The 26,940-nt window shown below is 38.1% G+C and overlaps 2 protein-coding genes across 5 annotated transcripts in view; both read right to left on the bottom strand.

Moving 5' to 3' along the window:
• The window catches only part of ABCA4 (ATP binding cassette subfamily A member 4), an 86,684-nt gene extending 76,695 nt beyond the window's left edge, over positions 1-9,989 (bottom strand). The window contains exons 1-3 of one of the 2 annotated variants that reach the window (XM_074876542.1): positions 9,898-9,989; positions 4,395-4,531; positions 826-918 (exon numbers count right to left, since the gene is read on the bottom strand). In XM_074876542.1, coding sequence (XP_074732643.1) covers positions 826-891 — 66 coding nt within the window. In that variant the 5' untranslated portion in view covers positions 892-918; positions 4,395-4,531; positions 9,898-9,989. The remainder of the gene's footprint in view (positions 1-825; positions 919-4,394; positions 4,532-9,897) is intronic. The other variant, XM_074876543.1, reaches the window with a different exon arrangement.
• A 2,238-nt stretch (positions 9,990-12,227) lies between these two features.
• The window catches only part of ARHGAP29 (Rho GTPase activating protein 29), a 53,386-nt gene continuing 38,673 nt past the window's right edge, over positions 12,228-26,940 (bottom strand). The window contains exons 8-24 of one of the 3 annotated variants that reach the window (XM_074876548.1): positions 26,695-26,759; positions 26,111-26,221; positions 25,900-25,980; positions 25,417-25,605; positions 25,036-25,173; positions 23,548-23,738; positions 21,596-21,762; positions 20,939-21,067; positions 20,669-20,767; positions 19,030-19,193; positions 18,591-18,779; positions 18,297-18,434; positions 16,531-16,763; positions 15,467-15,773; positions 15,186-15,294; positions 14,702-14,821; positions 12,228-14,131 (exon numbers count right to left, since the gene is read on the bottom strand). In XM_074876548.1, coding sequence (XP_074732649.1) covers positions 13,284-14,131; positions 14,702-14,821; positions 15,186-15,294; positions 15,467-15,773; positions 16,531-16,763; positions 18,297-18,434; positions 18,591-18,779; positions 19,030-19,193; positions 20,669-20,767; positions 20,939-21,067; positions 21,596-21,762; positions 23,548-23,738; positions 25,036-25,173; positions 25,417-25,605; positions 25,900-25,980; positions 26,111-26,221; positions 26,695-26,759 — 3,278 coding nt within the window. In that variant the 3' untranslated portion in view covers positions 12,228-13,283. Of the gene's footprint in view, positions 14,186-14,701; positions 14,822-15,185; positions 15,295-15,466; positions 15,774-16,530; positions 16,764-18,296; positions 18,435-18,590; positions 18,780-19,029; positions 19,194-20,668; positions 20,768-20,938; positions 21,068-21,595; positions 21,763-23,547; positions 23,739-25,035; positions 25,174-25,416; positions 25,606-25,899; positions 25,981-26,110; positions 26,222-26,694; positions 26,760-26,940 lie in introns of all 3 variants that reach the window. The other 2 variants (XM_074876547.1, XM_074876549.1) reach the window with 2 other exon arrangements.

The following is a 26,940-nucleotide window of genomic DNA, read 5'->3' on the forward strand; positions in this document are numbered from 1 at the left end:
ACCCTATTGATCTCTGTCATTATGGCAAAACTGTTTGCATGATTTACAGCCTCACACATGCCCTAATGTACTTTTTTATTATTTTCAGTTTGAAACAGGTAGTCTATCTCTATAGGACCTCAAAGGGACTTCCTTTGCCTGGCAACCAGGCAAAGTGACTTCCTTTGCTGGACAGAAGCAGTTGCAGTATGTCAGATGACCAAGACCTCGTCTGAGGTTTTGTTTGACGCTAAGAAAATTTGGCTTAAAGAAAACCAACAACAAAAAAAAGAGGAATGACAAAATAAGGTGGAAAGTAATAGATAAATTTACTCTAAGACGAAGTATCATAAGATCTAAGAGGATTTGAAAGGATTTAAAATACTTCTCCGATTTTCACTTTACTGATGTCATTCAGCCATATTAAAAAAGGCAAAATCTGTGTGAACATTAGGCCCCTAAACTGGATTCACGTCTAAGAGCAGCTGGATGTGAGGAGCAAATCTAAAATTAGGAATCAAACCTGCCTGAGCTGAATGGTGCTCACCATGTTTTCTAACAGCAGATCTTTTTATGTGAAAATACAAAAATATTACTACCTACAACTCTTCTCCTGGTACACAACACTATTTGTCAAAGAAAACCCCAATACAAGTATTCTATGTTTAGTCTGTAAAAAGCAGCTTTGCAAACTGCACCAGAAAAGATCCCATACAGCAGGTCCATACAAAGATCACATTTGATTCTTTGAGGAATTCATGATTTTTATATGCTGATAAATATATCAGTCACTTCATCCTGTGAAGTGTGTGGTCCAAATCTGAAATCCAAAGACTAATACTTTACCTTTTGTCTTTTACGAAGGATCCAGTTCTTCCACAGTAGAAGTCTGACTTGCCTAAAGAAGCTCATTCTTCTGCATCAACGCTTCTGGTTAACCTGTGGCAAAGGATGCATTGCCATTTCTCAGCTGACAGATGAAACAGACCTCAGAGCAAAGTAACAGCTTTCTGTTCTTATTGTAAGATTATGTTATCATAGAGACTGGTTCCTTACATTGTCTGCACCATTTAATTTTGCACTTGATACACCATCATACATGAAAAATCATGGTTTTCTTTTGTTTGGAGATTGTTTCCTCCAACACATTGGCGCCAAAAAGCAATAGAGAGGAAAAGCACTGCTTTTGAATCAAAAGAAAAATCATTAACATTGAATCCAGCTATTAACTTGGACTTGCAACCAATGAAAGCAGTTAACTGTTGCATCATTTACCAGATTAAATCTGTGCTTTCAAACTATTTTTTTCAAGAAAAGATGGATTTACAATTGGACATCAGTTTATATAAAACTGTTTAGTTATTATGATAAAGACATATTAGGTTTTCCATTCAGACACTATAAATGCATATTAACACAGCCTGAAATGGACTTTGTAAAGGCAAAACCATTTTGTTGTCATTTTAATAAAAAAAATACAGGATTTCCTATTTCTATGCTTTTAAATTCAGCAACTCCCACTACATTTTAGTAGTGATAGAATTTAAGCCATTGTATGCTCTGTTTTCTAGGTTCATGAGTCATTTTAATCACCACTAACTTCTACCTTCAAAAGGACAAAGAGAATTTGACATATAAATCTAAATACTAGATACAGGGACCTGTGAAAAAATAAACTACTTGAATTTGCTACCTGTATCAACCTCCTACTTTATAGCTGCCTTATGGGATTTAAGTGATTGAAGAGTAGTTTCTTCATGAATGGTTAGTAACTGGGAGAGCATGTTGGAAATGGAAATTAGAATGGAAGTTAGATGTTGGAAAGCACTTTCTTCATGATAAGAATGGTGAAGTAGTAGAGCATGGGAGGGCTGTGGGGCCACCATTGCTGGAGATTACTCAAACCTCTATCAAGAATTACACAGGTAAAACTGCTCATGGATTGGATGACCTGTTGAGTCTCTCTTGCCACTATTCTTCTAGAATTTTGTTTCTGGAAAATCTATTAAGTGGAGGAGATTTTGTTTGATTTCAAGAGACAAGCTTTGGAAAACATGTCAAAATATTTTGGCCTAATGTGTCAATAAAGCATTAGTTAAAAGCATTAGATAAAAATCAGTAATAATTATTTGACTGTTTCAGAAAATCATCTCAGGTCTACATTTTGTGAACCAAAAAGGAATTTAGACCTCAACCAGGGAGGAGGGTGGCCAGCAATGGGGAAGGGCTGGCACCAGCCCTGACTTAACCCTGCTGGAAAGGTATCCTAAAAAATGTGCAGATCTCTTCTGACATACTGTGCATAGAAGAGACTGGAGCAGGATATTTAATGCCAAATTTAGCTAGAATTAGACAATAATAGACAATACTGAGATCCTAACCATGCATCGTGTAATTCAGAAGGGGACCAGTTTTGTTCTGGGAGATCTAGCTTCACACTGATTGGGTCTGAAGCCTGTTTCAACCTATTACAGGAGGAAACATTACTGAAGTCTTGACACTGAAACTAAAGAACTGAATAGAGAGGAGTAAGAAATTCTGTATCAAATTGGCTAAATGATAGTCCTTACAGAGTTTGCCACACTGTACTTGTGCAAAAAGGCAGCCAACCACGTGGTAACAGGCCCATTTTGCAAGCCTAAGTGTCAGAACACAGACATTTCTTTTTTCAGAGCTGACACCAACCTAGATTGCAGAGTGTACTCAGGAGACAGAAAAGGCTAAATTTTGACACATCCAAAATTTTTTCTCCTTCACCAAGTAATTGAAAAGAAGCACATGTAGTTCTTACTCCAACGTTTACCTAATCCAGGGCATTTCTTAGCAGTTAGCTGTTGGGAGGGTTTAGAATCCAGGAATAAAATCAGCTGAGTATCAAGGAAAGACAATACTTTTGCAGTTTCACTAGTGGCAGCAGGTTCTGCAGGTAAACAGGCTGATGGCTCCTAAGAACATTCTCACATGGAAAGCTGTCCTATATTGGTTGCAGGCAGCTCCCAGCAGTCACCAACTTGCAGCTGCTGTTAGTGTGGCAAGCCTGCCACTCCTCAGGAGTTTACAGCGAGGTTCCCTTCACAGAGTTGCCAACTATGGGCAGTCAGATGGTTTTCTGACACTCTCGCATAACCCAGGGCTCTCCAACCTGCCACTATTCTGAAAAATGAATCCTGCAGCTGAACAAACAAGGAAGAGCCAGTTTTGTTGCAGCTCCTCTCACCTTCCTCTAAACCCCAGGTGGACACTGCAATCTTTCTGCAACAGCTGTAAAAGGAAATTCAAGCCTTCATGTCAAGGCCATAAAAATCTGTAGTCTGTCCCTGGCCTGGCCTCTCCTCTTCCTCCTGGCTCTTTACTGAGCCATCCATCATTAAGAGTTAATATCTCAATGAGAGATTCCCTAGTAGTATAGAAAGTTTTATCTCATGTTCCTAAATCTCTCGCTGTGTATGACATACCTGCACCACCCTGTAACTTTCACTACTATTAGCAAGAAAATTTGTAGTGCAAGGCCATAAATGGGATTAGGATTGCTGGATAAAATGGTTGTTTGCATTTGTCCTGGAAAAATCTAGCTATTTTTCTGAGACTGAAAATATAGTAGTAAAGAAGCCCAAACCAATAACCTTAGGGAAAAAAAGGGCAGTAAGTAAGGTTATCCAGATTGTGCTTGCTATTTAACCTTTAAGGTGTTTTGCGTTAAACCTTGCTAGTTACGTTTGTTGATAGTGATGGGGAGAGCTATTCCTTATATGCAGAGTAACTCAATGAGAGACAATCTAATTAATATGCACAAAGTGCCAAAGGAATTACACTTTAAGAAAGCAACTACTAGATTGATTACCAAGATTAAGATTCTGCTAAATGAGTCAGAATTTAAAAGTACTTTTCCTTTTGGCCTAAACTAAGTTATGGCATTAATACATGAAGTGCAATCAACATATAAAAGAAAGATTCTGTTTTGCTCATCAGACACGTGTTAGAATCACCTCTAATTTTAGGATGAATAAGACACATTTATATTTCCCTAGACTGCTTTGTTTATAAAACCTTCACTAGGAGCTAAAGGGAAAGAACCTTGCTTTCCTAAATGGAACAGTTTCACAAATGTGAGTATTACAGTGTATTAACCTTGTACCGCTTAGAAATGTAAATTAGACAGGTGAACATGAGACAAAAGTATAGAAAAAAAAGAACTTAAATGATGTAATCAGAAGACACTGGACAGATAAGCCTCAGATTCTGTAGCAGCATAGAAAAAATAAGGAATAATTAATTTTCAGTCCTGAAATATCCTTTCCTATCTGGGCACTACTCAGACTTACACAGAATTGCGTGGTTAAGATTCAAACTCTATTAATTTAAGTAGAGCAAAACACTAATAAAACAATGGATTAGGACCGTGATAAAAATAGTACCTAGCAATAATGTGTTGAGAACTCCACTTGGGCTCAGGAGGTGCATGAACTTCCGGAGTGATCAGTCATGGTGGAGATGTATCTTCATTCTTTAAAGGCAGCACCCTGCTCACAAAATCAGTGCTGGCTTGCGACAGCTGCAATTAGAAACAGCACAGGCACCAGAAGAAAATTCAGTTTCCAAAAAAGCAAAGTTTATTAACATAGATATTAACCCCTTCCTAAAACCAGAAAAAGCCCCCCACATGTATGAACTGTTCATTCAGTTTTTCATTAAGAAGCAAATGCAAATTATGACTGTTGTTATTTAGAATGGCATATGCTTGCTGCCTGAAGACAACAAGCCCAAGGGATGCGACTTATACCCATGGCATATGAAAATCTGTGTTTTGTTGATTTTCCTCTTGCAGGAACTGTTTTCCTTTCCAGGGGGCTGATTGTAAGGACCAACAAAAATAACTTGATTCTATCACCAGCATACTATCGAAGTGTGGGAAGACTCTTACAAAGCCCCAACTCAAGAAAATAAAAACCAGCACTTTTAAACTTTTAAACTTTTTTCTCTTTTTTCCTAGCAGTTCATAGAATAATGATTTGCTGCATACATTCAGAAAGAAAACTCATATATTGTTGACAAAAGACAAGAAAGTGAAATAAGTAATTGGTTACATCAGTCATTACCACCAGTTTTAATACAGTATAATAAACACAAATACTGTTTTTAAATCAGTAGAAATAAATTAATTTAATTTTTATATTTAAAAAAAAAATCTAATTTCTCCAAGTTCAACCCTATTCAACCAAGCTCAACATCCAGGACAACATCAGAAGAAAAAAACCAAGAGTTAAAAATATCTTTAAACCACGAAGTAATAAAAAAGGCCTTTTCTCCACTCTTCTTCTGGCTTTTGCACTTCAGCAGGGAAATATGGTGACAGCTTTTACCACCTAGACCTTCTTGCTAGACAGCACATATTCTAGTGTTACAGCTGGAATCACAAAAAGGTGTCTGGGTTAGGAATGAAGTTAACCATTTATTTCTCAGCTGATAGCACTGGAGGCTGAAGACAATCATGCAGTGAATCAGATACTTCTACATTTTACTTTATGTATGGTAACAGTGAGACCTGGAAATGAGATAAGTAAATTAGCATCATGTACAGTAAGGTTTCATATTTTGACTGGCTGCCAACAACAAACAATAGCTCTTCCCTGACTTCATCCTGGAGGTTCAGTAGAACATTCCCAGCTTCCAGATTGCAAACAGCAGTTAGCAAAGGGTCCTCTTACCCTGCTTACACTATATCAATTACACCTTATTATCAAAAGCTATCAAGAATTTCTCTCAACTATTTATTTAAGCCATTGTCTTCTGAATTTAATCATTACCTACAATATGTTCCTGTTTTTTCTGAGGAGCCTGAGCTCCAGGGTTACTGACATATCACAGACTTCCTCATTACCATCAGGTTAAGAACAGTGCAACATGTTCTTAATTTTCAAATTCTTTAATATTATCATGACAAACAAGTATCACCCTTGGTAACTTTATTAGCAGATTCTTTCAACTGTGTATCTGCTTATATGGCCTTTAAGAAGACAGAAGTGTTTTCCACTACCTCAAAATTTACCTCATGGGATTTTCAATACTTTCTCTAAGCTCCACTTGTTTCATGAAGGTGGCACAAGAGCTTTGTTTCTATTGGCGACAATGTTTGAGAGACAGGGAATTTCTTCTAGGCTTTCTAGACAAATCAGAACTGCAGTAACTGGAGAAGATGGTATTTCTTCAACCCCTTCATTTTCACAAATTATTCTGACAAAATTAACATCCTTGCTGTTGCTGTACTTCCCTTGTGAAAGGCCTGGGAAGTTTGCTCTTGTGACATCTGCATGTGCAGAAATATAGGTAGTTCAGTACATTTCTTCATAGGTGATCACTCTCTAAGAACAGAGGCAGCGAGACACAAAAGTAACCGTTTCACAACACCACTACAAGAGGAAGAAAATTTTCATTCTTCTCATCTTCAATTCTGTATTTTCTAGTTAGCAAGCTGCAAGGTCACATAGATATACATTTAGCTAAAAACAACATGACCTTAATGTGTGTTCAGACTCAGACCTCCAGAGATGCATTCAGAGAGCTTTTCAACCAGCTCTATCCTACTTCAACTAATATTTACTAGATCAAGTTACCTATTAGTATTAAATGGCTCATTTCACATCTCCAACATAAATTACCCCCAAGTATCATGGTCAGATCCAGAAGCAAAAAAGCACTGAGTGAACAACAAATTCTTTATAGATTTTCATCTGTAAGGGCTGAGAGACAGCAATGCAGCAAAACCTCCTCCCACCAGTGCTCATGCCAGGCAATAGCTCTGTATAAACATTATTGCAGCTTCCCTCACTGCCTCGCTGTTACTGTTCTTCCAAGTAGAAGTTGAACACCAATCCAGCCTTCATTGTTTAAAAAAAGGATGTGGCAGTGTTCACCTGTTTCTTTCTCCTTCACAGGGCTTTGGGGAGACCTTTGAGAATCCTCCATGAAACTTCATTTCACTGAATTTAACAATCTGGTTTTACACAGACCACAGTGCAGCTCTGACAGCAGAGTGCTGCACTCAGCACACTGCTTCCTTCCCAGCGCCATCTCAGGACCTTCAAGCCTCTGCACAGATTTGCCGCCTAAACCACTGCCTTTAACCTGGCTTCCTTCGCAAAGGATGACATGGCAACCTCCTCTTTTACAAGTGGCTCTAATCTAATTTCTGTTGGACATATGTTCATATCACAGCTGAGACTCACCCTTCTACAATTTTGACAGAGAAACAAAGGGCTTTATAAAGCCACAGAGGGAAGTCTCTCTAATTAATGGCAGTGCAAAGCAGAGAAACTAGTGCTGCTGCTGCTGCTCGGCTGTAGGTTGTTTTTAAGCACTACGACTACGTCTGAGGCAATCAGACAATTCAGTAGTTTTATTCAGCAAACAAATATTTCAACCCTGAGATTCTAAGACAAGTTATTTCAAGAAAATGGATCATTTTTTTGCTGCCTGCATGTACACAGAGAGCTCTAACAGATTAAACTAATCTCTCCTAATTAGATTTTTTACATCACAATTGGATGATGGTAGGATATATTTGTTTTCTATGTTCAACTACATCAGCTGTGCCTGTGACCCATTTTTGCTTTTAAAGCGTGGGATCTTTGAAAATAAACAGAGAAAGCTTATGTGGGGGGCCGATCATTTCACACAGGAGGGGAAAACAGTTCAGTTTATGGAGCACGCTGCACAATTTCTCTGGTAGCTCTATCCACAGTTGTCACTATCACTCAGGGATTTCCTAATGATCAGTAGTTTGTTGCCAGCAGCAGCAAAAAATGAGGTGTTCCATTTATGTACAAGAATGTAATGAAAGCAATGAGTGGAAATAGAGATCTAGTGATAGTTCTTACATTATGCCTACAATAGATATCTGATAACGTAAAACTTCCCTGTGATGTACTTCATGAACACCTATATGTAATACATAAGGTCATATGGTATGCGTGTTCTGTTATCCCCTCACCTACATATGCCATAGTTTTAACAGCTATATTAAATACCAGTGTTTTATCAGTTTTCTTATTTCCAGGCTTATTCCTGACTTTTGACTACAAAGTCAAATCTGGTTAAATGCTGTTTGTCCAGCAAATTATAAAAACATCCCTAGTAAACTCTCCAGCAACACAAAGATTTCTCTAAAATTAATAGAATTTAAAAATTAACTGAAAAGATAGCTTTGAAAATATGTACACTCATGTACTGGGTGTGCTCATGGGTCAGCTTCTAATTTACAGGAATAATGCTTTCCACTATCCAGTTTCTTAACTGGGCGAGATGTTCTTTTTTACAAATGCAGAAGAGCACATCCCTAGACACAGCCTCACTAGAAAGCTAACACAATTAATGCTAACACAGTTTTGCCCAGGCAAACCGTAGGAGTGCGTGTCTATAAACATATCTTATATAGATAAATGGATACACCTATGTGTGTGTGTGTAGAGAAAACTATACATACACAGCCTGGGGTTTTCTGAGTTCAGATAAATTTTGCACCCAGCTATCACACTGCTGGGGAAAACCCAAGCTGAAGGTTTTAGAATTTTTCCTAATGTGTTTCAGAGGCCTCCATCTCTGATCTAGGTAAGGAGTGACCTTAAGGACAACAATGAGAAGTTCTGGCAAGCTAGACCCAAATGGTATTTCTTGGATATGGGTGCTAGTAAAAAAAAATAAAGGAGACTGAAAGTGAGGAAAGGAGTTGCACTGCCTGAATAGATGACAAAGAACAAGCTGCAAAGAAAGAGTGCATAAAAGCTGGTGGAAGCTGTATTATTCACAAGGTTGCTGAAATAATGGTTCAAGGGGAATACTGCCAAGAAGTCAGAGAGACTAACCAAAGGGCCAGTGAAATCTCTGTTTGAAAGGTGTATTTCCAAGAATCAAAATCAGAATCAAACTTCCACACGTCGCAATGCGGCATCTTAAACAGATCCTGTCCATGTACAAACCCAGTAGTGGGCTGATCACCCCAATCTGTGGTTAAACAAGCACAAAGTGCACCAAGTGGTAACTCAGAGAAGCAAGTTTTCTACTTCTGGCATAATCCAGTTTACTTCACATACACGCTCTTCTGCCATCCAGCAGCATAAGGGCTGAGTGGGGATTTCCCTAGCATTCACCTTCCTCAGGCATTTTATGTTTTGAAAGATTTTCTCTTACCTGTGAGTGAAAACACTTTTCAAAGATCCCATGCATCTCTGAATTAGAAACAGAACTCCCCTCTCTCTCCAAAGATAAATGGGCATGCAGATAGAACATTTTATTCAGAAAAGCTTGTCTCCAAAGCATCCTCCAGTGAAACTTATTTCCATGTTGACATGTTTATATAAAATAGCATTTTTTGTAAACACTCCCCCCCCCCCCTTTGCTAGTTGAAAGTTTAAATAGTTTGTCTCATTTTCCCAACATATTAAGTCTATGGGTACATTGACAAGTGGGATGGCCCAGTACAAGCAGATTTATAGTGAAACAGTGAGTGCTGAGGACCCAACACCCACACACTTCATGTCTGCAGTTTACTTCAGATGAGCTCCAGTCTGGCCCCATGGACTGAACGTGCACTAGCAGCTGCAGCACATCAGCAACACTGCTAAGGCACATTCCAGTTTAGTCTCATCCAAAAAGAATCAAGTTTTCTGAGATCACTGTACCTTGAACCACAGCGGTAAGCAGAGAAGTCACTTAAAAAGTATAAACATGCTCTGAACTAAGTTACCAATGTTAGCATATGCACACTAACTGCCTTCCCCAGAGCATTTTGTGTCAGCTGTCAAATGAACGCAATTAGGCCTCTGATACACTACAGAGGCTAAAGAATTAATGGACTTGCATGTAAAACAAAGACTTCTTAAATAGAAGCAATAAAAATCTGGAAAATTTGCCACAAAAGCTTACCTTATGTGTGAGCAGTGCCGTACTATGCGAAAGGTTTCTGCAGGAACGTTCAGCTTGGCTGCAAAGAAACACATATCTTAAATGCAGTTTGCACTTGCAGAATAACACTGCTCAGTTGTAAGGAGATTGTTTTAATCCCCTGATTGATACAGAACAGCTCAATCTGCGAGTTTAAGGACTCCTGAATAAAAATCCTCCCAAATATCCAACATAACCACCACAAGTGCAATTAAGTCTGTACTAGGAGGCTGATATTTCTGAAGGTGTTTTTTCATATCTGAACAAACCCTGTATTTGAGAAAATGGTCTCAGAAGGGTAGTTCTGGTAGCATTAGGGGCCCTGCTAAACAAACAGCTGTCATGACTAATTAGGTCAGCGATTTATGGCAGTCAGTACTCTGCCAAAGCTTTAAGAGGGATGAGGCAGTGCATTACGACTTCAGAAAACGCAATTACCAGGAAAACCTGACACAAAAAGTTTTCCTCCCCAGCAGGCAAGCCGCAGGGTGCTGGCACTTTGCATGACCCAGAGCCCTGTCACCTAGGACAGGTGGGTGGGATTACTGCAATTCAGTCGGGGTGAAGCCATTTCAAACGTAAGACTTCGGGAAATCTGAATGAGAAGCGAAACAAACAATAGGAGCCATTAGTAACATTTCCAGTCAAAAAGAAAGCCAGAGTCTCTTCCACTAGGCTTAAGGCGCTGCTGCCGCGGCCGGTCACGTCCCACCTCGGCCGCAGCCGGTTCCTCACAGTTCTGTCCCGCGCTGGCAGGTGGCGGCCGCCCCCACCCCAAGTCAGCTGAGGCGTTTCCTCATAGGCAGGGGAAGGCCTCAGCGTACCGGCCCGAACAAAACGCAGCCTTGACGTCAAGGTGTAAACATTTACAAAAATTTAGAAATTAAGAAGTCACACACTGGCCCTTAAACCACTGCCTCCCAGCTCCCCCACAGGCTGCCCTGTCCCCCGCTCTGGCGGGAAGGTTCTGGAAGCACCTTCTGCCCCCACACCGCAGCCCTCTTGTGGTGTCACCAGCCTGGGTAGCAGGGTGACAACTCTCAAATAAGCTTCAAAGGTTTTAATTTCACAAGAAGTGCACTTGCTACTTCACTTATATTGCATAAAAAGCGTCAAAGACATAAAGCAGGGACACAATCTCTCAAAAGCGATTTTTTCATAAAATAATGTTGTTTCATGAGACACCGGCATGCAGAAGGGTGCTGTGCTCTCCCGCTCCCAGTGGAGCCTGCCAGTAGCTGCCTGGCTATGGGAAACTGAACAAAGACCTGAAGTACATTTAAAACAGCAGAAACCTTTCATGCTAGCAAAACGTGGAAGCAGATGGTACATAAAAAGCAATATGGTAACAACCAGTAGTAACCGGTATTATGACATGGTTGCAAAACACTCCTCTGTTTCTCACAGATTAATATAGACTAGAGTAATTCTCCACCTCAGCAGCCTGCTCTGGGGGAGTACTGGAGACCCTCCATCCAGCTAGATGAACAGCTTTTATTACAATTTCTTAAGATGTTAGCATATTCAGTGTTAGATATATGCTAAAATATTTAATAATATAGCAAGATAATAGATTTAATGGTAGTTCACAAATTAATTTGCCATCTTGTGGCCCTAATCTATACTGATCATCACCATCTTTTCACAGCTGTGCTATGAGGTTCTGCTACAATGCCTGTAATGTTTCATTAACACTATTTCTGCTCAATAGTCACTTGTGTGGGGTTCAGCTCTCCATTCTCAGAAGTGGAACAAACTCCCATCTACGTCAAGAAGCCTTTAACCTCCTCTTATTTTATTATGCAACTCACCATACCAATCCAGGCAGATAGCTGCACCTGGCATCTTCAGCTTTTCTGTACTATGAGGTAGCTCTCCAAAGAAATGGCTCCTAGCACAGCCAGAACCATCCAGTGGTAGCATGGCCTCTGCCACAAGTGCAAGCCATGCTTCCATGGAAATGTGACAAGGAATCAGAAGTTCAGCATTGCGAATTTAGTATCTTTTGTTCTGGAAACTAAAATCAGGTTACATCCACTGAATGCAGTGTGGGATTTTATTTGGGGTATTTTCAGAAGACAGGCAAAGGGAATGGAGTAGGAAAGTCCAGTATATTTTATGCTGTAAAAACAGAAAAGCGATTCTTTTCTGTCCTCTGAGAGTCCTCTTAGTTCTTTTATCTGTAGAAAGTACCATGCTAAAATAAAATACCTGTACTCTACAGTATGTGAAAAAGGGTCAAGATGTAATCTCAGTAAGCAAAGTGCGCCGCCCCCCATCCCCAGAAGACAGATGCAGCACAGTACTACTACTGCAAAGGCCAAATGTCTGTATTTTAATAAGTTAGAAGAAATCCAGATATAGAAGCCATAGAGTCACTGAAATGTTAACAAGTTAATATATTTTAAAGCAAATATAACACAGTGTACACATAAAAACCATTTAATACAAAGTGAAAACCATTAGATGCACCTACTAATGCAGATTTTTGGTTATTTTCAGCTCTTTCACTGAAACCTGGAAACAATGCTCTTCATTTCAGTTACACCAGGTTAAGTGGTGAAACTGATCTACAGCAAGCAAATCAGTGCCTTTTCATTCACCTGGGAAAGACAGCACCACTGCAACTGGTAGTCTCTCCAGAAGGGCATCCAACCGAAACAGGCTGTGCACATTTGCCCCACTCACTAAGCTATACAAGAAACCAGATGTGGATTGATTGCTGCTTCTCAAAAGTAAAGCTCAGTAAGTGCATCCTTGCTGTACAAAAAAAATATTAAAGTGACAACATAGAAAACTGGCAACAGATAATCATGTCTGCCTAAAATATACACATATGATACATAATTATGGGCCATGCTGGCCAGTACGTAAGTCTATTCAGAAGCAAAGCTTTAATTGCACAGATTAGAAAACTGAACAAATGCTTTTACAGAGCAAAGCACAAGCTTTGGTTTATGCTTAGACAGTGAACATTAAACCTTCCATTTTTATTAGAATGTCTATGATGAAAAATGGCTCCTTTCACTGCTACATGCAATAGTTGTTTCTCTATGAATAAGCACTCCATTCCATACAATGAAATGAAGCTCAGTGTCTTATTTAATGAACCCATTAGCTGTATCTAGACTGGGAATGCATTAAATCTTTACAAAAAGCTACTGAATTACAAAAAGTTCGACTTGCTTCCTTCACAATTCCCCAGCCGCCACCCCCCCCCCCCCCCATTTTTAAAATGCTGCATATATAAAAATAACTCCGATATGGCACAGAAGTGGGATTCTCAAGGAAAGGCAAAGGGTAAAGGGGCAAAGGGAAGCCTCCACTGGCACCATCAATAAATTGCATGCAGTCCAAGAATTTGCACCCTATACAAAATGAGCTTCCCTGTGTTCCAGTTCTTGGATTCTTTTTGGTCTCAGTCTCTGGTAAGTAGGCTTCAGATCTGTGGGGTGAATATCCTCTGAGCTAGTTTTTTGTTCATTTGTGTTTTGTTCAGGATCACCTGATGGAATTGCAGAACTCCTAGCCAGTTTCACAGTATTATCCTGGTGAAGCACAGAGCTAGCACTGGTTGCTGCACAAGCTTTAGCAAAAGAACCCTCTTCATTTTGTTTTGATTTGTTAGAGGGTGGTTTATAAAATGTCCCTGGAGGTGGCTGCAATGTTCTTGGTGCCCTGAAGACAGCAAGAGGATTGGCATCAGGACCATTACCTTCTGTTGCTGTCCTTCCTGACCTGACAGAAACAGAATATGGCTTACTAGGAAGCATGGCATTAGCTGAATTGTTACCAATGCTGCATGATGGAGATAGGGCACCTGCAGTTCCACTCTCAAGTGCTCGGTTCTCCTGGGGTACATTAGTCATGATCATAGCTGTCCTTGCTGTGATATCGTACTGTTTATATTGCTTGTCCCAAGTTTTTCGCAGTGTCTGGGTGTCATAACAAGGAAGTCTGCAGCAGGTGTTAACAGCAGGGAATGCCTTCACCTCTGAAACTTCTTCAATAGTAGGGCTCCTGCCAAGCTTCTCTGGACTTACTGCTCCTGTATTTCGTGAATTTCTTTCATTCAAAACACATGGAGGAAGTATTCGGTCTACAGGCAGGCTCACAGGGCGAGTAGCTGGTTTTGTCCTTGGAACCCGCAATGGAACTTTGGTAATCTGACGGTTAGGTTTTGCAGGAAGTAAGTTAATTTTACAGCTGTCTTCACCTAGAGAAACAAATGAATCACTGTCCCTCTCTGAAGCTGGACTCACAGCATCACCTAGAAACACACAAATAGATGTGACTGGATCTTTGCACCAAATATAAAGAGAAGTCAGCAAGACTTTTGCCAACAGAATATGGACTTCATTAATGATCCGTTGACAGTTGGTATTTTAACGGGATAACAGTTTTTAGGTATACCTTGTATACATACTAGAGTATCCTACTCTAACCAAATGTTAGCATTAAAACACATACTGTACAGATGTAACCAAGACACTGAGGAGAAAACAGGCAAAGCGACACTGCACTTTTTTTTTTTGGCTAGTGCTTTCCAATTCCTGAATATTTTCAGTTTTAATAAGTTTCAGAATGTTGCACTGTTAATGTACATGACGCGACTGAACTGTTAACACCAGCTGCAATTCAGTATAATTAAAAGGGATCATGTACAGTTACTCCTAAATAAAGCAGATGAAATCATACCTACATTAAAACAAACCACTGTAGTAGCACAGGCAGATAAATGGAAAAAAAAAAATCTTATAAAAGATTTATAGTTAGGTGAGCAAACCTGGCTTTTTTGGAGCAGAAATATTATTATCCAAGATGCTGGTAGCTGATGATTCTGTCAGAGAATTACTCTTCCCAGAGCCTTCTGGTTTAGTTCCAGTGAGTGACAGTGATACACATTCTGGGGGAAAACAATGGTCAAAACATGTTAATTTCTGGATATTGGTTTGCAGCATCATTGTGAATTTCAGAAATCCACAGTCACAGCATAATTATCTTCTTTTTTGTATAAAAGGGAGAAACCAAAACATTGTTGTGTTCTCTTACCAAATACTTTAAGCTCTGATTCCATAAACACAAGTTTCTTGAAAGCCTTTAGAAAGATTTAATTCTCTGTTCCTCTTACAAAAAGAGTGTATCAAACAGTGATAAGCAGGTTTTATCACTTGCTTCTTTGTCTAAAGAGAAGGGCCGCATGCACTATAATCTAATGCATCCATGACTTCTTATTCACCCACCCCAAGACTTAATACAAGTGCACTAACCAGTTACAGATGTATCTACTTGTTCTTTTATATTCTTGCTATTGTTTGATTCCAAAAACAGTGCAGCTGTTTCTGAAGCTCTGCTTTCACTTGGAGCTATTAGAATACCCTGTTAACAAAAGTCAAAGCAAAAGTAAATGAGAACTCAAAAGGAAAGGCACTCCTTAACAAAAAAACCCCACAAAGATTTAATAGAAATGTGCCCTGGAACACTGCAGCATTTGACACAAAAGTTAAGATGGCACAGGTAACATTGTGGTAGCACAAGAAGAGTCACTCACTTCCTTTACAGCAATAAATGACTTCCTCTGCTGCTGGGGCTCCCTCTCTTCCGCTGATAAAGCAACTCTGACTGTAACGGCAGTTTCTTCAGACTGCGATGTGCTCAGAAGTGGTTTCAGTGAAACATCAAATATCTTTTCATAGTATGTTATGAGCAGCTCCACTACCCGAGCCTGATACGGGTAATCCACAAGTGATGACAGAGAAACTGTAGCATCTGTTTGACGTGGCCTGATCAGAGTTGGACCAAATATTATGCCAAGGTTGCTGGCTGACATTTTATTTTCATCAGACTGTTCTGTAACCCTGCATAAAGAGGGAAAAAACCCCACAAACCCCAAGAGTTAGAGGGTTTTACTACTTCAGAACTATTTTAGATATCAAAATATTATCATGTCTAGAGAGGCTAACAGACAATAAACAAACTGAAGGTGGGTTTGGTAGGCAGGCAGAATCTTCACTGCAGACTGCATTTAACAGCAGCTTGGACTACGTGCTTTCCAAACAGGGCTTTTTTATGTCTATTTGGTTGATGTTTGTGGCTATTTGGCATTTCTGGGGTTGGGGAAAAAAATGTGTCTCATTCTCATTAATATAGCTGTGGCCCAATAGTACCATTTTTATTGGTAGTAATCAGCTTGGTACAGCCTCGTCACACATCATCATACAATCCAGCATTTAGAGGAAAAGGAAGTGAAATGTAACTGGAGAATGGTTATTAACAGACACGACACAAGTTTCAGTTTTCTGTTAACAGCCACCAAATCACTGCCCTTATCTGGGTCATATCTTGATTTAAATCACACCTAGGTCCCCGCAGCTGCCACTAGTTACTACTTGCTAGCAGAGAAATCAATAGTGGAGCTCAGCTCTTTCCCTCCTTTCTTTCCATTTCATATTCTTCTCTCACCCGAGAATTCATTACATTAGAAAAATGTCTTCCAAAGGCATACATGACAACTTTCTCTACAGTCATCTAAAGGGTACAAGAGCTTCCTAGTACACCGCATGTAGCAGTTTGTTTATTTTTCAACATCACTTTGCATTTAAAGTCTTTTCTCACCTGTGGAGGTGTCCAATAAGGTACTGAAGAGTGTTATAGTTTGGTACAGGCAGTTGTTTCAGAAGATCTTTAATTTTAATAATGATCCTATTCAGTTCAATACAGATTGACTGTCTTTTCTTTGATTTGGGGCTAGCTTGTTTAGCATCCAATTCCTCATTAACATTCTGGCTTTCTTTTGCAAGTCCAATGAACTCATTGTAAAGCCGAAACAAAATCAAGGGTTCTGGAAGCTGAAGAAATAAGAACATTTCAGAAAAATACTCAAGCCTGAATTTTAACTTGTTTCTTTCCTGCTTTTCTTCAACTTTGTCTGGCCTAATATCTTTTCTTAGGTGATGACATTGTTTAATCCTTGCTCATTAGCTGAAACCACAATTTGTCAAATCCAAACCCAACCCCAAACCACTCCTCCCTATACCTTTCTCCAGAAATCTTTTGCTACCCCTTTCCTGCAATAGCTTCAAGACTGAGCATTTATCAACACAGGTACAGATTTCAAGAAAGCGATTGCTATGAGGGAGGGTGTTACACTGCATATGCACAAATACCATAATAGAGCTGTTATTTTTCCAGTCTTTGATAATATATTACATGTAGTTTCAGTTTGGTCCATATTCTTTTTTTTAAAATTGGATTTTAGGTCACATAACATTAATTTTTAATTGTGATTTAAATATTCTCTTAGTAGGAAAATGAACGTTAATAACCCAAAAACAGACCAAACCCTCAAACCTGACCTGGCTATTTACATTGCATTGCTCCAGCTTAGATAAAAGCAAAAATTATGAAGACTAGATAAAACTCAAAATAATTAGTTTTAATAATTAGTCTCAAATAGGGTTTAACTCAGGATTCTATCTAAAAATGTCTTAACTGCATGTTTCTAGCACTGTTCCTGCATTTAAAATGAGCAGGTTTACCTAAAAACCACACCAACAGATCAGCTACAAAGGAAATAATAAGACCAGAAGAACATGTGTTATTTGAATTTTTTTAATTATGAGCTCTATTCAAAATGCAGCACAGTGCCTCAGACTGGTACCCCAGTATAACGTATAGAATATGCTACTTTTTTACTTGCATAAGTAGGCAGAGTACATCTTTGCAATTCCTCAAAAGCCCTTAACTTAATGGTGATGATCACAGCATTGGAATTCTCATCTGTGACAGCCAGTGTAAAGAAGAGGACAGGGCCATGCAGCTAAGGATTATTTCTTTCAAGGTTTAACAAGTTTTCAGAGTGACTCAGTAATTTCACTGGGCAACACCCCAGCCTCATTTTTTCAGATACATACTGCAACTGTTCTGGAAAACTCAATCATGAAGCTTTAGAGATCATTTTGAAGAAAAATATTCATAACCCCTCCATAATGAACACATCACCGTAACCACTATATGTGCATTTCATTAAATTTTTGTTAGCATCTGTCTGCATGAGGCAAGAATATGGGAATGTTCTAAACTTCACGTAAGACAGGAAAATTCAGTAACCAGAAAGGTTTTAGAAATAAAAGCTTCACTACAGTTGGATAAACAAAAGCTTGTTCTACGTATGGTACTAGTATTTAAAGAGACATTATGCCCATGTAGATTACAGACTGTAATACCAGCAGCTTTCCCTCTCCCTGTCACAGGCTCCATGTGAAATAAAGAAGCCTACTGCAAATACACAAGGACTGCCGAAGGGGATTTTTTTTTCCCTCTTGTACTGAAGAAATATACTACAGTACTTTGGTTTTCCATCTGACCTCTCAAGTACATACCTGGCGGAGATACAACTTGAGAACATTGCTGATATCATGTGCATAGAGTTCTGAGAGCTCGACCAAATCCTTTCCATTTTCAAAAGCTTGACAAAGCTTTTCAACTCTTGATTTGGCTCCATTCACACGATAGATGCCCTGACATTAAGAGACCAGCAAAACCCTATTTTAATTTGAAAGGCAAGTGTAAAACGTATATGATATCAACAGTACAGCATTAACATCTTGAGAAGAGATTTTATTTTTTTAAAAAGATTGTTCATACTTAAGTTTTATAAACAAACTTGAGCATACCTTGACATTCAGCGCTCTACTTTCAATTTCTGACGTACACTTTTTGATGATGAAAGGGATGCCATCGGGAACATTTTTAGCAGCTTGGGCAAATTCCACTCCAAACAAGTGAAGCCTTCCATGAAGTTTTTTGTGCCCACATTGAATAGCTAAAGTCTCTAAACATTTTTTATGGCATGCAAGTGAACACTACAGGGGAGGAAAAAAAAACACATGGTTTGATACAATCTGACACCATAAGAAATATCTCTGCTGTTTGTTACCCCATACATAAGCAAAAGGAAAGATCTATTAGCCTGCTGTGCTTTTGCTTTAAGTTGATGATGATTCTAAGAAGCTGCAAAGTCCATACTTTTTATACGGAAAAATAATGCAAGTTTCCAGAAGTCCCGACTTTACATAAATCTCAAGCAGCAGTTTAAACAACTTTTCAACTTACCTCCTCACATTCAGCTCCATGAAATACCACTAAGCTGTCACATTCTCTGCATTTAGATGGAGCTCTCAGCTTCCGTAGTTTGTGTGTTTGTGCTGCTTTGGACATATTAGCATTTCTAAAAGGTCCTGGAGAATTTGCAGTTTCAGATGTCAGATCATTTACACCTGGAGAGAATTTCCCTGTTACAGTCATTCTAATATCTGCTATTGAGATAGAGTATTTATTCTGATTTTTTAGAACCATGCTGCAGAACGCAGCATTCTGTAAGTAATAGCAACTACTGAAGTAATGAAAAACATTTCGATCACAAGGAAGAAAAACAATGCCTCAGTTCACATAACAGACCCACTAACTATCAAATCATCTTACATAAAAGTGGAATCAAACAATTAGTTTTGCATTTTTAAGTATTTCCATTTTCTCCTGTATTAATGGCATGTGAAAATATTAAGACATTTAATTCCAACTGCCCTGCAGTTCATTCTATATATTTCAAAATTCTGTACTAGGGGATGAAAGATGCCATTATGGTTTTGGCCTGTAGTGTTTCTGAAATACTTGAAAAAGAATACTCTGAAGCAGGTAAGAATTAACACATGCTCACAGCAGAACCCATATAAAATAAAAAAGAATCACTGATTTTCAGTCTCCTGTGATAACATCAAAATATTTTCTAAAGGATTCTAAAACAGAATAGCAACTGGTGCTTTTTGTGAACAATTTTTTTTCAAGCAGTTTGCTTAAAATGCTATCAACCTTTGTTTTACAGATAAAAACTTAAAATTAACAGTTAATTGCCCAGAAATCTTCTTAAAAGCTCAAGTATTGATTAAACAGTACCACTCCAAGTGAAAGTTTGCATTCATTAACATGTTGTCATGCTTTAAATCTGGACCTAAATTAGTATTGTTAACCACAGGCTGACTCCTAGAAGGCAAAGTATACATTTAGGAATAAGGACTAACTGAAGGATTTCCTAAAGGCTTTACTGAACAAGTGCCACAAATATTTTAGAACTAGTTTGTAAGTACTGCAGACATACCAGAGAACTATTTATGATAATTCAGTTATTCAGGTTTCAGTACCTGTGGCAACATTGTCTTTATACAGTCAAAATTCATTTGAAAATTAGAAATGGTCTGGTCAAATCTGGGACAGACATTACCAAACTTGCTTATTGAAGTTGAAAAGGGTAAAATCTCAGTTATTACCCTAAACATTTGGATCCACTTTTTTCCAGTTTGCCAATTACCAACTCTCTGAATCTGTGCATTTCACTTCAAAATTTCGAAGTGATCGTACATACCTCAGTGCCATGCAGCTAACTTTAAATGTCTGGAGGGAATGGTTAATGGATCATTTGTGTTTACTTCAGGAGGGTAAAGACACTAGAAATGTTCAAAGGCTGCCCATATACTTAATCTAAATATATGAAAACAATTCTGCACCACTTCATTAAAATGACCTGAACATTATTCTTCAGCTCTCAACCTCAAGTGGATGCACACTGTATTGAAAAGCATTGCTGTTGGTAATCACAGCCTTGTTAATGTACTTTTCTTAAGCACATTAAAAAGAAAAGCCACACTTTACAACAAAAAGCATCTTCTGGGGACTTCAGGTATGGAAACAACATTACCACAGTCTGAAGGAGATGGTGGCTCTCTTTCATCAAGATCATCTGCAGATGACATAGTACCAGTGGAAGGTGTTCGGGGAAGTCGTCTTTTAAAATCCCCTAGCAGATGAGAAAAATTTTCAGGAAGCTATAAGTATCAGTTCCACCCAACTACTCATTTTCATTATAGGCTCTGTCCAACACTTGCTAAACTAACTAATGTAATGATTAATGCAACACTTAAAAAAAAGAAAAAACTTCAAATTAGTATAGCGGTGAGTGTAGCTGTACCTGGGCTAGCAGATGGAGAATCCATGGATCGTGACTCACTGCTTCCCCCTGCACTTTCAGAATCACTGCACATTCCTCCGCTCTGGTTGCCAACTGACCATGATCTGAATGGTGGTGGCCCTCGCATTGCTTTTGAAAAGAAAACCACAAATTCCAAGTGTCAAGGACAAAATTACATTATTTTCTTTTTATTTAAAGACTATGACTATATTCAAAATAGGAAAATATTGCAAAAGTTACACAAACACGCATAGTGAAAAAACCCCACAGCATATATTCCTGTAAAACCTTCAAGATGTATGAAAATGAATTTCAGAAACTTGACACTTGTGCTTTTGCAAAAGACCTAAAATCAACATAGTATTTACAAAAAAAAATTGCTAAAGTTAATTGGAATAGTTTAGTACACTGAGCTTGACAGTACTCGCTGTTTGAACTGCATGTCACCTTTCTTGTCAAAGAACCTAGGTATACACACAGGCAGTTTTCCATTTGTCCTTACTTTCAAGTACATAACCTTTTTTATAACCTTTGAACTTTAGAATACTTTTTAACCCTGTCAGTGCTACATTTCTGACAGTGAGACATCAAGCACCTGTTTTTTTCCTGGTATTTTTATTTAGAGACTGAACTACAGATGAAATACAAAAGAACTACCTTGGATATCTGTACTGCTGGAAGATCTCGTCTCTCCAATCTTTTGTGAACGATGATAAATTGGGCTTCCCACATCATCTAATGTCTGAGCAGGAAAATCTCCTGAACACTGAGATAAGTTACCATGTGATGTATGGACACTGTTGGTTGATTGCTTATTAAAAACCCTTCAGAAAGGAGAAAATAATTTGAAGAGTAAGACATAATTAAATGAAAAGCAAAGGGGTTTTTTTAATCCCTGAGTGTTAAAAATGCTTCTTTTAATTGTTGTTTGCGAACATACATATTTGACATGTAATTATTAATGCCCAAATTAAAAAAAAAGACGGTGGCAATTTATTTTTAATTAAATACGTGCAATTTCCCAGTGTTCCCCCCGCCAATAAATCAGCTTTTCCACATCTCTGCAAGGTATTATGACCATTATTTTGCAGACTTTGAAAAAACTGTTCAAATCTGTTCATCTAAAGATCAGAATAATTCAGAGGCTATTCCATCCTACTTTTATGCTTTTCTCCGAAAGATTCTCTGCTCAGTCATCAGGATCACTCACCTATAAACATATAGGCATTAAAATGCTGTGCTTTTTTAAAAGCACAGAATATATGTTGAAGCTGCCAGAGATCTTATAGTCAGTACATTGTAAAAATCTGCTCTCAAGGTAAGGACAGAAAACTATTAACTGTAATTAATGTAAAATGTTAAAACACCCTGTGGACAAAATGGCCTGCTAACCAAGTTTAGCAGTCAGGAAGCTGTTTCTTAATCACTTCTACCCTATCCAGCTAAAGGAAATAAAGACTTAAAAACATTAAAATTTGCATTTGTCCAAGCTACAGTCCCTTAAATAAATGCAGACCTAAAAGTGATCACTTCAAGTACATGAAGAATCACAAGGCCATGCCAAAGAAAACTAAAGGTGGGGAGAGGGGAGGAGAAAACCCAATCATAAATCTTAGGCAGTAAGTAGCTGGGAGACCACACAAAGCATTTGAAATTTCATGCTCATCAGTTTCTCAGGGAGCTGCATAGTTAAATCCCCCTAAGTCAAAGTTTATGAGTATAGCCTAAATTAGTCTTAAAAGGCAGGAAATTTACAGACAAGAACTAAGAATCTCTGCTTTAACTTTGAATTTCCTGGCTTTTGTTGGTAGAAGTCTGACTCAATAGTTAGGTTTTGTATTTAGTTTCCTCTTGAAAGACGATGACGACACTTTCCTGTATAACTGTGAAACACACAGATTGGAATGGATATTCTGGTGCTTTAGGGCCAAGATGACTATTTTATAACAAGTTAAAGGTGGAAAAGCATTTGGCATACTGACATGAGGAGCTGCCTTTCTGTCTTGTAGTCTTTACTTCCACATTAGCTCTATCTTTAATACATTAACAGTAAAAACTGCCATTTCACCCAGGTTGGAATAAGATAATTAAGTTATAACATAGGGACATGTGGACTATGATTTTTTTTAGTCACATAGCATGAGACAGAAATCGAGCAATACTTCCCGCCAAGAAGTTGCCAGACAAACAATATGAAAAAAGGTACTGTAGCAGCAAGGCCTGCAGAAGAGGAAAACTACCTCCTCAAGACTTTCTAAACTGATTATTAAATACTACTGTCACACCACACTACCAAGTTCAAAATTCACATTTTTTATATTAACCAGTGTCTACATTAAAATAGTAACAATTCTTGCACTACAATTCTCAATGTTTTAGCAAGTAATATTACACAAAATGACATTCTGCTTTGGAATTTAAAGTCAGGTTTTAAGGTCAACATTATATATAATCTACCAAAAGATAAACCAAAGAAACAGAGAATGGTAAAGCATGGTAAAACACCAGGATTCATTTAATTCCTCCAATAATGTTCTTTTACTGTTAAACACATGTGCCTAGCATTTAATTCTAAACCAAGCAAATACCACCTATAGTTTGGGACTCACCCATCAACCTGGGAACTCTGGGTTTCAAAAGAACCTGATTCAATAGGAACCCCTTCCTTTGGCAAACTTTTCACAAACTCTGAATACTGCTGACCAGGGTCATAGAGTTTGGCACTCTCACAGAGGGACTGGCAGTTAACCGGAAGAGATACAACCTGAGCGTGCTGCAGCTGGAACAGGTTAACTGTTGCCTGTTGGGAGAAAAAAAATGTCAATATTTGTAGATCATTTACTAAACGTTTCACCTCCACTTTTCTCAACCCAAATTAATATCCCAACAGAAAATTATTTAAACAATAAGACTAGAAAAATTCTAGAAAATAGTTAACATTTGTAGGGATGACTTAGTGCAAGATTCCTGAAAAATCAATTGCAAAAACTTCATCTGTAGTATAGATACTAGTATTCTTCTTGTCTCTGGGTTATTGAATCCTCCCGGTAGCAAAGACAATTCCAGTGGCTTCCCACTTCGAGTTGATCAAGGCAAACGGCAAAGTTTTTTGCTACCAAAAAGGTGGTTTTTATGCTTTGGAGGGAATTTTAGTCCCCACTACAATGATGAAGTAGTTGCAGTTCCAAACCCTGATGAGCTCTGTATCATCTTGAGACAAGAAATGGAAAAAACTCCTTGTCCCAACAGAACAGTTTAACTGAACACTTCCTTTGTTAAATTATGTGAAACTTAAAATATTTTATCACAAGGCAGAGACCAGGCAAGGAGACACTGCATGGCTGCTTCTTCAGCTTTGGGGTTGCAAAGTAGTTTGCAATTTAGATACACTTGAACTGACAAGTTTGTCTAAGCTTTCTACTGGTCTTATGGGTTGGATTTTGGGTTGCTTGTTCCTCATCCCCTGCCCCGGCATTAAATTGTCTTTGTCTTGTCTAAAAAAGTACGCATCTATTGGCATAATGTGCTTTTAAAGTTTTTTTTAAAACTGTGTACGTAGATATACTGTTTTGACAATCCTTTGCTTATTGTGTAAGCAAGCATTACGTGTAGCATTAATACAATTAGTCACAATGGATCCTGTAGTAATTGAGACTGTCATCAAGATTAGCAGGCTCCATGCTGCAGCGTGTTAATGTCCATTCTGTGCTTGAGCCAAACATCTTTGCTAATGCACTAATGAAAATAACGGGAATGGGAGTTGTACTCTTAAGCAACAGAGTAACACTACTGCCATCAATATTCTTAGATTTTACAAGAATTGTGTAATCAGGGTTCTTGCAAGGCAACAGCTCATTAAAAAAAAACCCCAAAACATTCGAGACATGTATAACACCCTCCCCCTTTTTTAAAAAAAAAAACTCCCAACAGAAAAAGAACACCACAAACATATTAAAAATTTTCCTTCTTCTATTGGTTTGACCTCTGTCCTTTCAAAATATTCTATTTTAAGCAGTTAATACTACAGATGGGGCTTTCTCTTACTCTTAACAATATTTATATATCTGTGCCAAACATATTTTTAAAAGCATGCTTACAGCTTTAAGAGTAAGATCACACTGGTAAATAAGCTCCCGAAGCTGTGTTAAGACATCACTTTTAAAGCTTTCCAAATCATTTCTTTTTTCTTCAACCTCTGCCATGCTCGCTTTATAGTGTTCATTGGCCTCTTCAGCCTAGAGAAAACAAGTATAAAGGGTTGATGGACTACAGACCTTAATACTAGAAACAAGGAAAAAAAAACACCACACAAGGTGCTTGTAACTGGAGATTCCCATTTCGGATAGAAGCCCGGAAGAGGATAGCATGATTAAAATTAAGAATGATGAACAGAACACTTGCTCAAATGCTCCCACTGGGAAAGTACAAGTAAAACCAGTGTAGGCTTAACTTTAGAAGCAAGAAACAAAAACTCCTACTTTTTGAAGAGCTTCCTCTTCTAGCCTTCGTTTTTTTTCCAGTTGCTTACTGAAATCTTTCACAAAGCTTCCACTTGAGCCAAGATGTTCCTCCTCAGCACGAGCAGTGCAGGATTTTGCCTTTTCATACTCATCTTGACGCTGTGTATACAGCAATTTTGCTTTTCTTAGAGCAGCTTCCAGCTCTTGCTGCAGAATGCAACAAAAGAAAAAAGCAAAAGAATGAATTATTTAAATTTTCCAGTTATTTAATGTGATGTTTAAAGAAGCTGTTATGCACAGGTCTGTATGCTGCAGTTCAAAGTACGTAGTCATAGGAAGGTAACCTGTTACAACTGTGCCATGAAACTGACAGGTACATGCTACATTCAATAAGCCCTATAGATTCTACATGTGAATTTAAGCACATAACAACCTAGTTTGAGTTTCATTCTTCTGAAGAATTTAAGATTGAACACTGTTAGATATGAAAGAAGTACCAACCATTTTTTTCTGTTCTCGCTGCCAAAGCTCCTTGATATCTTTCCTTTGTCTATCCAACTCATTTTTCCTTCCAAGAAGAGGCTAAATAGGAAATATTAACAGAGTACATAAAAGGCTTATAGGCTGCAAGTTTGTTCTTTTGAATATTCTGTGCTGTTACAAAACTTTTTAAAAACCTAAACAATGTCTTGCTCTTTTTCTTTAGACTTACCTGCACAAATTTGTTAGACTGGAGAGCAGCAGCTGTCTGTTGCCAAAGTTGATTGTTCTCAATATCATTTTGAAAAGCATTAATGAATATTGATTGGAATGGCATATAATCCTAAAATTACACACAACAAAACATAAATGTTCTAGGTAAGGGAGAAGTAATAATGTCTGTATAATTGAACTAGATTTTCAATTAAATTTAGTAAGGTATTTATATATGCATGGAAGAGAGAGTTACGTATGAATCTAGAAAATTACTAATTTCTCAGCTATGTTTCATTTTACTAGGAAGACACTCTGAAAGAGAAGTCTACAAGTCCAAATCACAAAGCATACAAGATGTTAGACAAAAGAGTATACTGTGAAAACTATAAGGCTAGTCTGCATTTTCAACAAAAATAAATCTATACATCCAAATTTCCGTAAGATACAGGAAGACACAAAATAAAACAGATCTTTTAACCAGTGATTTACAGTATAAATCAATTCCATATCAACTTAAAAATCCATTCCTCATTTCACTTCTAGGCAAGGCATCCAATACATAGTTAAGACTTTAAAACAAAATCCCTAAAATGTACTCACCTGGTGTCCAACAACAGCTTTAGCAGTTTCAGCCATTTTTGCTAAGTTTTTAGCACACTCCACTTCTGTTAAAAAAATTCACAGTTACTGTTTACGCTAACAGTTGTACCACATGCTATATGCTTTCTACATTCTTCCTCTAACAGACAGGCTACAGAGGGGACCACCTTCACTTTGTTACAGGCCTTTAATTATAGGAAATGCACGATAGTTCTGTCCACTTCAGCGGAACAGCTACTAATTTAG

The sequence above is a fragment of the Strix uralensis genome, chromosome 8, assembly GCF_047716275.1.
Source record: "Strix uralensis isolate ZFMK-TIS-50842 chromosome 8, bStrUra1, whole genome shotgun sequence".
Lineage (NCBI taxonomy): Eukaryota > Metazoa > Chordata > Aves > Strigiformes > Strigidae > Strix > Strix uralensis.